Source organism: Crassostrea angulata, chromosome 2 (assembly GCF_025612915.1).
Source record: "Crassostrea angulata isolate pt1a10 chromosome 2, ASM2561291v2, whole genome shotgun sequence".
Taxonomy (NCBI): Eukaryota; Metazoa; Mollusca; class Bivalvia; order Ostreida; family Ostreidae; genus Magallana; species Magallana angulata.
This window is the reverse complement of record NC_069112.1, coordinates 49,258,723-49,270,740: the sequence shown is the minus strand read 5'-3', so window position 1 is coordinate 49,270,740 and position 12,018 is coordinate 49,258,723. Positions and strand designations below refer to the sequence as shown.

At 35.7% G+C, this 12,018-nt stretch overlaps 1 protein-coding gene across 1 annotated transcript; it reads left to right on the top strand.

The window, feature by feature from the left end:
- The first annotated feature begins 3,427 nt into the window (after positions 1-3,427).
- LOC128172374 (uncharacterized) lies at positions 3,428-11,306 on the top strand. The gene is made up of 2 exons (XM_052838166.1): positions 3,428-4,049; positions 4,337-11,306. Exon 2 carries the CDS (start codon positions 4,442-4,444, stop codon positions 8,843-8,845), a length of 4,404 nt encoding a protein of 1,467 aa, XP_052694126.1. The 5' UTR covers positions 3,428-4,049; positions 4,337-4,441; the 3' UTR covers positions 8,846-11,306.
- Positions 11,307-12,018: the final 712 nt, after the last annotated feature.

Genomic DNA, 12,018 nt, shown 5'->3' with positions numbered 1-12,018 from the left:
TCTGTCAACATCTACGGGTCATTTGGACTGACAGGCAGCCTCAAGTAATCGGTCCTTGGTTATTTTTATCGGTCTTACCGACAGGACCAAAAGATTTCAAGAACTCTGCATAACTCTGTCAAAAATTGCTCTATCATACCCAAAATCTAACTTGACCTAGATATTATCATGATAAACCTGTATACCAAATTTTATTTCAATATGTTTATCCTCTGCGAAGAAAATGAGCAGAAAGCCAGAAACTGTAAATAACTGAAATGTTTCTACGTCCAAGGGCCATAACTCTGTCGAAAATGGCTCGATCGTACCCAATATCGAACTTGACCTAGATATTATCATGATAATCCTGTATACCAAAGGACTATATTTGGTATGATTCAATATCTGCCCCCAATTTTAACCAATTTTTAAATGGTGCCATATAAAAATCAAATCTCCATAAATCAGTGTACAGAGGATGCCTATCACTTTTATCTTGATTAAGTCATCATTACTCATTGGTTGTTTATCTATGACATCACCCAAAGGACACAATTCCAGCAATTTTGCAAAGAGTAAAAAATAATGTCATTTTTTCTTTATATTTTGCATTCGGAAGTATAGAGCGCAGGTCTGCACAAGTTCGATTTTTACATATGTTTTTTTCCTACAAATACACACATCATACTAAAAGATGGTACTTAAGCAAGCAAGCGCTTGATATTTCCAAGTCGAAAAACCACCGGAAAACACATATGTTTTGCTACAAAACTTGACATTATCAAAATAAGCCAATTTTCATGACATCATTTCTACTTTATGACTTCAATGTGGTGATAACCTTTTACACACTTATTTTCAATATGTTCTCAACTATCTTCCAACCTTATTTTTAAAGTTCTTCAAAAAACTTAAATTTTGGGGGCGATAAATGCATAATACCGCACATAGTCCTTTCATTTCAATATGTTCATCCTCTGCGAAGAAAATGAATTGAAACTGTTGGTGGACCAACCAACCGACCGACAGACAGCAAAGCAATATGCCCTCCCTTCTTCGAAGGGGGCATAATAATTATATCATAAAATATGAAAAGGCCTTTTAATAAGGGTCAAGTTCCTATATAAAGCGGTATTGAAAAATTTAAGTATTCATAATTGTTTCCAACCTCAGAAATTTTATGAATATTATATATTAACTTATAATAGAAAATTCAATTAAAAAATGAAATATAGAAAGTAAACTCGTTAAATGCTTAGAAATTTTAAAAGAAAAGAAAATTTAGTAACCTTCATCTTGATCCAAGTTTGATTTCAAGACGAAGTTGTTATAGCAGCAGCTGTTGATTTCTGGGGTTTGATGCTGGCTTGATGGACAGCTGTTTTTGTGACAGTGCTCAGTTGTAATATCATTTTTTTCCCACCATCGTCCACCCTGAAATCTCTAAAAAAATAATTTTGTTGTTACTAATAAAGTTTAACATATCTATTCTTCTTGTAGTTACAGTATATAATGTATTGGCTGTCAATCTGTCATAGTGTCATGTGTATACAATAGAATAACAAACAAACCCTATGGAAATGTAAATAATTATTAATTAAAAAACAAAAAAGCTAAAAAAAAAAATAAATAAATAAAAACCTGAACTGTTGAAATTAAGATCCTAATAATTGATTTTACAACCTCCTACAATATAGACAATAAATAATTATATACCAAATTGTACTACATTTACTATATGTAAGTTAAACAAACCTATTGCAAGGTAATATACATGGTTGTCACCCAGTTTAGGTCTCAGCAGCCATCCTGATAATCAGTCTGCCTCCCATTACTTGCCGACATATTGGGACAAAAATTTTGTTTCTTCTTTGGTCAGCGGTGTTACCCCCATACTTGTCGAAGTTGGTGTAAAAACTGTGGCCAGATGGTCTAGGGCCTCTGATATGTCATCATATCACCAGCTGATCTTTTCATTTTACCTTTATTTCGTTATTTATTTATTTCTTTTCCGAGTCAACTCTCTTACAGACACTCTCTGGTGTTTTTACTACTGTTAAGTCAACTCTGGCGATCGAGGTATTCCGAGTGAGTTCCAAATGGAGAAAAAAAAGTCTTACAGAAATGTTGACACCACTATTTTGTTGTTTTAAAACAGATTAAATATCTCATGATCACTGTTTATCGAAATCATATACATGTAAGCACGAGTTGATTCACCACTTTCACTGTTTTCACAATGTTTATTTATAGATAACGGAGACCATAGCAATTATCCTCCATCTTTATAAAGTGAGCTAGTAAAGTGATACCACTGGGAGTGCCGGTTATAATTTTTCTCTAAGTGAGGAGGCCATCTCATCCTCCAGTTATGCTCCCAGTAGGGCCTCTTCTCCGGAGGGCTCCTCAGCCAATGAAATTTCCACCAAGAAATAAAAATTCACCCTGGAATCTGAGGGACGTACTGTACCTGCAGTGGCATGACGGGAAGCAAAACCATCTCCCATTATGACGGAATCCGTTCATACATCCATGAGATTTTCATTTTTTTTAGAAGAAGATTTGTGATATTTTATTTCAAGTGGGAGACCTGCTAATTCCAGTACACAAAGTGGTGCTGGCATCACAGATAGCTCTCCTTTTAAGGAAATTTTTGAGGGACAAGAATTTTTGACCAAACCTGCAACCCTTATAAGAATTATGGGAGTGAACAATATGTCTCAGAAGGAGCCATTGAATTAATAGTTTATAAATTTTATATATACCAGACATATTGAAATAAAATATAACTTCATCTCTGACCTATACTTAAGTTGACAGAGACATTTAAAATTAGAAAACTTTTTTGGCATCGAATTGATGAAATATAAAACCCTGGTCATGCAGAACTTCTCAAGTTACGGCCAATAATGAGAGGAAAAACATAGCCCACGCATGGAATCAAGATGTGCCAAAGTATCATGGAAATCCTTAGTAAAAAAATCATGATTTGGAGGAAGAGTAACTAAAGATTTCCTAGACTTTAACACTGAAGCTGCATAATATGAATGATCATGTCCAATGACAGTCTCAACATCGAATCAGATATATATGGACATCTTCTTTCAGCAGTCGAATGCATTAGCCATCTTGGAGCAGATGAAAAGGAAATGTACATCAAACAAGGTCATGGAATGCATGTGTCTGCTTTCCACAAATGACTGTAGAATTTAACAGACCAACTCCCAAAATGAGGGAATCTGTTCACATGGTTTTTCAGTTGAATAATATATTTGGCATTATTTGCAATGTAATCATTCCAAGTGGCAGATGTTCTGATCGATCCATGTACACAAAGTGGTGCTGGCTTCCCAGGGAGAAGTTCCAAGATAAAAAATTCTCACCAGATCCAGTCACCCCTAGAACATTCTGGGTGAAGAATGTACGTGTCTCAGGAATTATTAAGCCATGGTGAATTTCATTAATTTCTCTACACTGGACACATTGTTATGAATATTCCACCTTTTCCCAGAACTACTGAAATTTATATCAGCAACAACATTTCATGTAGAAAATTAAACTGTCCAAGCTGTGCCATGTTGGATTAATGAACCACGATACAATGCAGAGATGATTAAAATGCTACCCATAATAAGGGGAAACAAAATTTTAAACATATACTGATGTGTCAACGAATTATGGAGATACATATGTAGGTACATTGGTGAGAATTTCAGGGAGTGAAGCTGGGAAGGTCAAACTTTCCTGAAATTGCCAAAAGGAATGAAGATGTTGTCCGATATGAATAGAACAGATGAGAAGACTGTGGAACTTGTCGATCCTCTTCAAGGATGGCAGAGAAGAACATGTACAAGAGGCTGCATTTGATCCGAATCACTCTGCTGGTCCAGCTGCAGAATCCCTGTACAATGATGGTCTGTGTGCTGTTACAATAGGCAATATTGTTTTTTCCATCGGGTTCGAAATTCAATTAATTTCAAGGGTATATATATTTGACTTCTTTACTGAAGAGCGTTAGTCCGTGCAGTTTTACCGCCAATGTATCTGTAGTTTGCAGTCAGGTCACAAATGTAAGTTTACAAATTATTTGCTGTTTTAATCAAAGTTTACTAATTTTTATATCAATTCTCATTTGTAATAACATTTAAGTCTTTTCTAAGATACCGTAGTATTTACTTCTTAAGTGAAGTTTTTATAAGTCTCGATAAAGTTGCATAGTATTGTAACGAGTAAACACACATAATAGTTATTTGTGTATTGCATTAATGTTAAACATTTTTAGTATTTTCTGTGTTTGCGGAACATGCTTTTTGGGTAATGATATATGTATTGATATTTTTCCTTTGTAATATTGTAGCTTCTTACCTACATACACAAGTACGCAGAATAAAGCAAATAGAAAAGTGCTCGTGTTTCGGGTTAACTATGCACAAGGCATTATAGTAAGAAGATTTTGTATACCATGGCATCAAACCCTGATCCAGGAGAAACAGATACTGTACGGGAACCTGATTTGTTGGAGGAAAAGAAACCTGCTCCAGGACAAAACGAACACCCTGATCCAGGACAAAACGAACAACCTGATCCAGGTAACGTCAAAGACCCTGACCCAGGGATAACTGAAATTCAGCAGAATCCTGATATAGGACAGTTAGACCATAAAAAAGATCAACAATCTCTTCATGAAGCAGATGAGAAAACTATCGATGCCATCCCGAAATCACTCGGAGCAAGAGCACGAACAAAAACGGCAGCAGGTAAAGGATTTTACCAAAGTCAACTTCATGATTTTCAAAAAAAGTTACAAAAACATTGGACAAAGATGGAAGATTTATTGATAAATCTGGACAAAGCTGAAGTTGGTGATTTACAGAGACTTAGGAAGATAGAAGATGAGTTGAAGAGAGTTCGTACCAAGCACAATGCTGTGTTCAAAGATTTTATGTTATTTCTTACTCGAAATAGTGACAAAGAAAAGATCCGAAAAAGTGAAATTGAGTTTGAAAGAAAAGAGACTGTAGTTACCTCAGTATTAACTCGCCTTCAAGCATTGAAATTAGAAGCCGCTGAAGTTTTATCACAGAGAATTTCAGACAGTGAATCATCTAGTGCATCCTCTCAACGATCCTTTGTTAAAAAAAAGGACTTAACAGAACAATATGTGTCGCAACATTTTAGTGATCCAAAACCAATTGAAGATCTCTATTTGAAAACAAAATTGAATAAAGAACAATATTGTGAATACAAAATCCCACAAGAAAAGGAACCATTTTATGCCGAATCATTGTGTTTAGAAAAACCTAGAAAAAAACTGAAAGTTCAGGCAACACCAAAGCCAAATAGATTTTATGATCAGGATCCTCCTGTTCCAAACAATCCAAACTCTCAACTACACAGCACAGTACAAGACGACTCGGTTCTAGGAGGACTTGTGCAATTTCTCCTCAAGAAAGACTTACTATTAACCAGATTTTCCAAGTTCAGTGATAGTCCTGAAACATTTATTGTGTGGAAAACTAGTTTTAAAAGCATTGTGAATGAACTTAATGTTTCACCATTTGAAGAAATGGACTTGCTTGTAAAGTGGCTGGGGCCAACCTCCAGCACATTTGCTTCTAGTATCCGTGCTTCCAATGTTCATGCACCTGAAAGAGGACTTCAGAGGATATGGGAACGTCTACACGACAGATACGGGCGCCCAGAGATGGTTGAAGCAACTATAAAGAAAAAGTTAGACAACTTTCCAAAGCTTTCAAGTAAAGAAATGAACAGACTTTATGATTTATTGGACATATTGTCAGAGTTAGAATCTACAAAATCTGATGTTCATTATTCACAACTGTTGTCATATTTTGACACTTCCTCCGGGATCAATCCTATCGTCAACAAACTACCCTACGGTCTTCAGGAAAAATGGACAACTCGTGCCTCAACGTACAAGAAACAGTATAAAGTACCATTTCCACCACTGTCTGTGTTTATTGACTTCATTAGAGATATGAGTGAAGTGAAAAATGATCCAGCATTTGTGTATGACAACCCGCGTATCGCCCCAAGTTCAACACCTGCACGTGGAAATAGACGAGACAGTATTCTGAACCGGAAAACATATGTTCAACAAGAAACGATGAAACGCTGTCCTATTCATAAAGCTGAACATTCATTGTTGTGTTGTAGACAGTTTCTATCAAAGCCACTTGAAGAACGACGAAAGTTTTTGAAAGAAAAGCGCATTTGTTTCAAGTGTTGCGAATCAACAAATCATATGTCCAGAGACTGCAACGTTAAAGTGAAATGTGAAAAATGTGGCAGTAATAATCACAGAACATTGATGCATGTTGATAGATTAACGAACTCTTTTGAAAACCAACATTCAACTGTCAGAGAGAATGGCGGGGAGGATAACGCATCAGAAAATGTTGCCTCAAAATGTACCGTGTTGTGTGACAAACCCTCTTTAGGACGTTCTTGTGGGAAAATAGTGTTAGTGAATGTGTTTCTACATCAAGATCCTAACAAAGCCATAAAAGTCTACGCTATACTGGATGATCAAAGCAATAGAACACTCATTTCTCCTAGACTTTGCGATCGTCTGGATGTTCAGGGCCCTTCCACCCAATATTCTCTGTCATCGTGTTCAGGAACTACAACTATGACAGGAAGAAGAATCGAAGGACTGTGTGTTCAATCAGTGCATGAAGATTGTCAATATGAACTTCCAATAACTATTGAATGTGATGATATACCAAATGAAAGATCGGAAATTCCTACTCCAGATGTTGCTCGTTTTCATTATCATTTGAATTCAATTGTCAAGGAGCTTCCACCAATAGAAAAAGATGTAAACATTGAACTACTGATTGGTAGAGATGTTCCAGAAGCACATCATGTGTTTCATCAGATTACTGGACCAAAGAAAACTCCATTCGCTCAAAAGCTAGGATTAGGATGGGTCATAATCGGAGATGTATGTCTCGGAAAAGTTCATCGCCCAGACCTTGTTCATGTGATGAAAACCTCCGTTCTTAACAATGGACGTACGACACGATTCAATCCATGTGAAAATCATTTTCAAGTGAAAGAACATCAAGCTTTAGACACATATGACACTTTGTTTCAAAAGTCCCCTGATGATGACAAAATTGGTTTGTCTGTAGAAGACCGTAAATTTCTTTCACTTATGGATGAAGAATTTCAGAAGGATGAAAATGGAAAATGGATTGCTCCGCTTCCTTTTCGTTCTCCGAAACCCATGATGCCAAACAACCGATCACAAGCATGGAGAAGAGCTCAAATTTTGGATGCTAGCTTAAAGAAAAATGAAGTGAAAAAGACTCATTTTATTGAATTTATGAAGAAAGTGTTTGATAGTGGTGCTGCAGAAATAGCTCCTGTTCTCGATCATGAAAGCAACAATGAAATGTGGTATTTACCCATTTTTGGTGTATACAATTCTAAAAAACCAAATCAAGTGAGAGGAGTGTTCGATTCGTCCGCAGTCTATGAAGGACATTCTCTGAACAAAGTGTTGATGACTGGACCTGATCTTACAAACAGTCTTATAGGAATATTATTGCGTTTTCGCCAAGATCGATATGCTGTAATTGCTGATATTGAACAGATGTTCTACCAGTTTTACGTGAAAAAAGAACACAGGGACTTTCTTCGTTTTTTCTGGTATAAAAACAATAATCCAGATCTTCCTCTTATTGAATACCGAATGTGCGTTCACGTGTTTGGAAATGCACCGTCTCCTGCCATAGCAACATATGGATTACGAAAAACTGTAGAGAATTGCGAAAACACTTATGGGTCTGATGTTAAAGACTTTGTAAATAGAAACTTTTACGTAGATGATGGTTTAGTGTCCTCACCATCCCGTGAAAAAGTTATAGATTTGATTAAAAGAACCAAAACAGTGTTTAAAGAAAATGGCAATTTACGGTTACACAAGATTGCCTCGAACGATAGAGAGATTTTGAATAGTTTCGGTGAAGAGGACTTAAACAAGAACCTTAGAGATGTACACTTTGGAGAAAACTCAGTCTTACCCCTACAGCATAGTCTCGGTTTATCATGGGACTTAAATCATGACAGTTTCTTGTTTGAGATTCAAGACAGTGAAAAACCAAACACTCGGAGAGGGTTACTTTCATTCCTGAATAGCATTTTTGATCCGTTGGGCTTTTTGTCACCTATTACCTTGTCCGGGAAAATCCTTCTTCGACAATCAGTTGGTGCCGATTGGGATCAACCATTATCAACCGCAATAGATCACAAATGGAAAGAGTGGAAATCATCTCTACAGTGTTTACAAGACTTGAGAATTCCTAGGATGTACTTACCTGTTTCATTAAGTTGTGTTAACAACATTGAATTACATGTCTTCTGTGATGCGTCAGAAACAGCGATTGCAGCAACTGCATATTTGAAAATCACTGGTGATGACAACGCAAGCCATTTGGGATTTATATTGGGAAAAGCCAAACTAGCTCCAATGAAAGGACATACAATACCACGGTTAGAACTTTGTGGAGCCGTCCTTGCTTCAGAAATCGGACAAACTGTTTTAGAACAATTGGATGTAAAACCGAATGTTGTGAAATATTACACCGACAGTAAAGTTGTCCTTGGATACATTTACAACCAATCGAAAAGATTCTATACATATGTGACAAATCGTGTGAGCAAAATCTTAAAAGTGAGTTCTACTGACCAGTGGAATTATGTACCGACCCATAAAAATCCTGCCGACTGTGCGACACGAGGAAACTTTTCGAGTGAACAGCTACAGAATAGTGAATGGTTACAAGGACCTCAATGGCTTTTAGAACAACATGAAGAAAATGAGGTTAATAAGAACTAAGACTTCCCATTAATAGATCCACAGGATGACAAGGAAATTCGTCCAGATGTACAAGTCATGAAAACCACCACTAAGATGTCAAAGAACTGTATAACTGAACTCGCAGAGAAATTTTCTAAATGGAAATCCTTTATCAAATTTGTTGCCTGTTTAAGACATGTCATCAAGTCTTTCAAGCACAGAACTCATTCTTGTTCTGGATGGCATATGTGTGAAAACAGTATCAGTGTACAATCCTGTCAGGATGCTGAAAAATTTGTGTTGAAAGAAATACAGAAAGAGTGTTTTAGCAAAGAAATACTCTCTCTACAAAATGGAAAAACTGTTTCAAAGGATAGTCGGATTTCAACCCTTTCCCCATTCATTGACAGTGAAGGTTTACTTCACGTAGGTGGGAGACTTAATAATGTGAAGAATGTGTTACCTACTGGAGAAATCAATCCTATAATATTGCCAAATAAACATCATGTTTCAACACTCCTGATTCGATTCTACCATGATTCAGTTAGACACCAAGGAAGACATTTTACCGAGGGAGCGCTTAGAAAGAATGGCCTCTGGATTATTGGTGCAAAACGTGAGGTGTCTTCATTTATTCACAATTGTGTCACGTGTAGAAAACTTCGTGGAAAATTCGAATTACAGAAAATGGCTGATTTACCCTCTGACAGAATTACTCCTGGTCCTCCATTCACCACAGTAGGAGTGGATACATTCGGTCCATGGACAGTTTTAGCAAGGAAGACACGTGGTGGAGTAATAAACAATAAACGGTGGGCAATAATGTTCAGCTGTTTAACCACACGAGCCATACATATCGAAGTAATAGAAGAAATGTCTAGTTCTTCCTTTATCAACGCCTTACGACGCTTTGAAGCAATACGTGGACCGGTCAAAGTATTTAGATCAGACAAGGGTACAAATTTTGTAGGAGCAGCAGATGAATTAGGAATACAAACTCTGAATGTTGAAGATGGTCTGATTAAAAAACATCTACGTGAAATTGGATATTTAACTCTCCTCATTCTTCGCATATGGGTGGCTCCTGGGAGAGGATGATTGGTCTGACAAGAAGAATCCTTGATGCGATATTACTTGATCTAAATTCCAAACAATTAACACATGAAACTTTGACAACGTTTATGGCAGAAGTGTGTTCTATTATTAATTCAAGACCTTTAGTGCAGATTTCATCTGACCCGGATTCAACTTTAGTTCTTAGCCCTATGATGCTGTTAACTGGAAAAGTGAATTACTTACCTGTGATACCAGAAAGTGATAACATCAAAGATATGTACCGCGCCCAGTGGAAACATGTACAAGTTCTCTCCGAAATATTTTGGAAACACTGGAGACAAGATTACTTACAGAACCTTCAACCCAGACGGAAATGGAGAGATGATCGACCAAACTTAAAAGTCGGTGACGTTATTCTTTTAAAAGACAGTGCAGTACATCGAACAGACTGGCCTATTGGTGTTATAACAGAAACATACCAAAGCAGCGATGGTAAAGTTCGTAAAGCTCGCGTTCGCGTCCATAAAGATGGACAAAATGTGATGTACACGCGTCCTATTAGTGAAATGGTGATGCTGAATTGTTGATCGTGAAATTTGTGTTCCACAAAATTATAATGAACCTCCACAACTATGTTCCATAGTGTATCTTTGATTGTGTTCCACAATGAATGATTGTTCTTAAACCATGTGAAATTTCATATGATCATTGCAAGTGTCCATAACTTAAGTTTTTAACCATGTTCCATGGTGAAGATATAAAATTTGCATATATGTTCCATAATGATATTTTTGAAGTATCTTTGTATGATTATTACCCATGTTCCATGGTGAATATATTTTGCATTCATGTTCCATGAAATTTCTGCACTATCTTTGTTTGAAAGCGTTCCGCTATGAATTCTATCAGTTTATACAATTTTTTATTGGTAATATTTATTTAATATTAGGCGGGGAGTGTGCTGTTACAATAGGCAATATTGTTTTTTCCATCGGGTTCGAAATTCAATTAATTTCAAGGGTATATATATTTGACTTCTTTACTGAAGAGCGTTAGTCCGTGCAGTTTTACCGCCAATGTATCTGTAGTTTGCAGTCAGGTCACAAATGTAAGTTTACAAATTATTTGCTGTTTTAATCAAAGTTTACTAATTTTTATATCAATTCTCATTTGTAATAACATTTAAGTCTTTTCTAAGATACCGTAGTATTTACTTCTTAAGTGAAGTTTTTATAAGTCTCGATAAAGTTGCATAGTATTGTAACGAGTAAACACACATAATAGTTATTTGTGTATTGCATTAATGTTAAACATTTTTAGTATTTTCTGTGTTTGCGGAACATGCTTTTTGGGTAATGATATATGTATTGATATTTTTCCTTTGTAATATTGTAGCTTCTTACCTACATACACAAGTACGCAGAATAAAGCAAATAGAAAAGTGCTCGTGTTTCGGGTTAACTATGCACAAGGCATTATAGTCTGTATGAAAAATAAATCAGAATGATGAGATTGAATTGACATTAGAGAATAGAGAGTATCATTTAATCAATCTGTAAAGACTATAGACAATTTCTGAAGCAAGAAAAATATTATGCTTGAAAAAAATAAAAATGAAAAAACCTTGGTTACAAATTCTACTGACAGTTGAACAGCAGACAAAAATTGAGTCGATATAGGCCTACAATGTATCAGAATACTGGTAGATCTATAAATTTTTTAATTAAAAAAAAATAGCTCATTAACTGCAAAACTAATGAAATGCCATATGTATTTAATTCAACAAATGATTCCATTAATTGGATTTACAATTAAAACATGTACATTTGTTGCCTTTTCCCCTTGCATGGTCACCCTAATTTTTCCCATTACATGTATGTACATGTACATATTCCTCTTCCTATCCCCCTTACTTTTCTGGAAAATTTTATAATTTGCTTTACTTATTTTACTGCTGGTGTATTAAAATGTCAAATTTATCCTAATAATCATGAAATATTTATCTTTCCTTGAATATAATCGTGAAATATAGGATACCGGATATTCATCTTTTATACTTGAGTTTACAAATTTACATGTAAATACAAAAATTCGGCTCTTCATTGCGAAAAGAGTACCAATCATTTTACCATAAAACTCTATATAAACTTAATGCC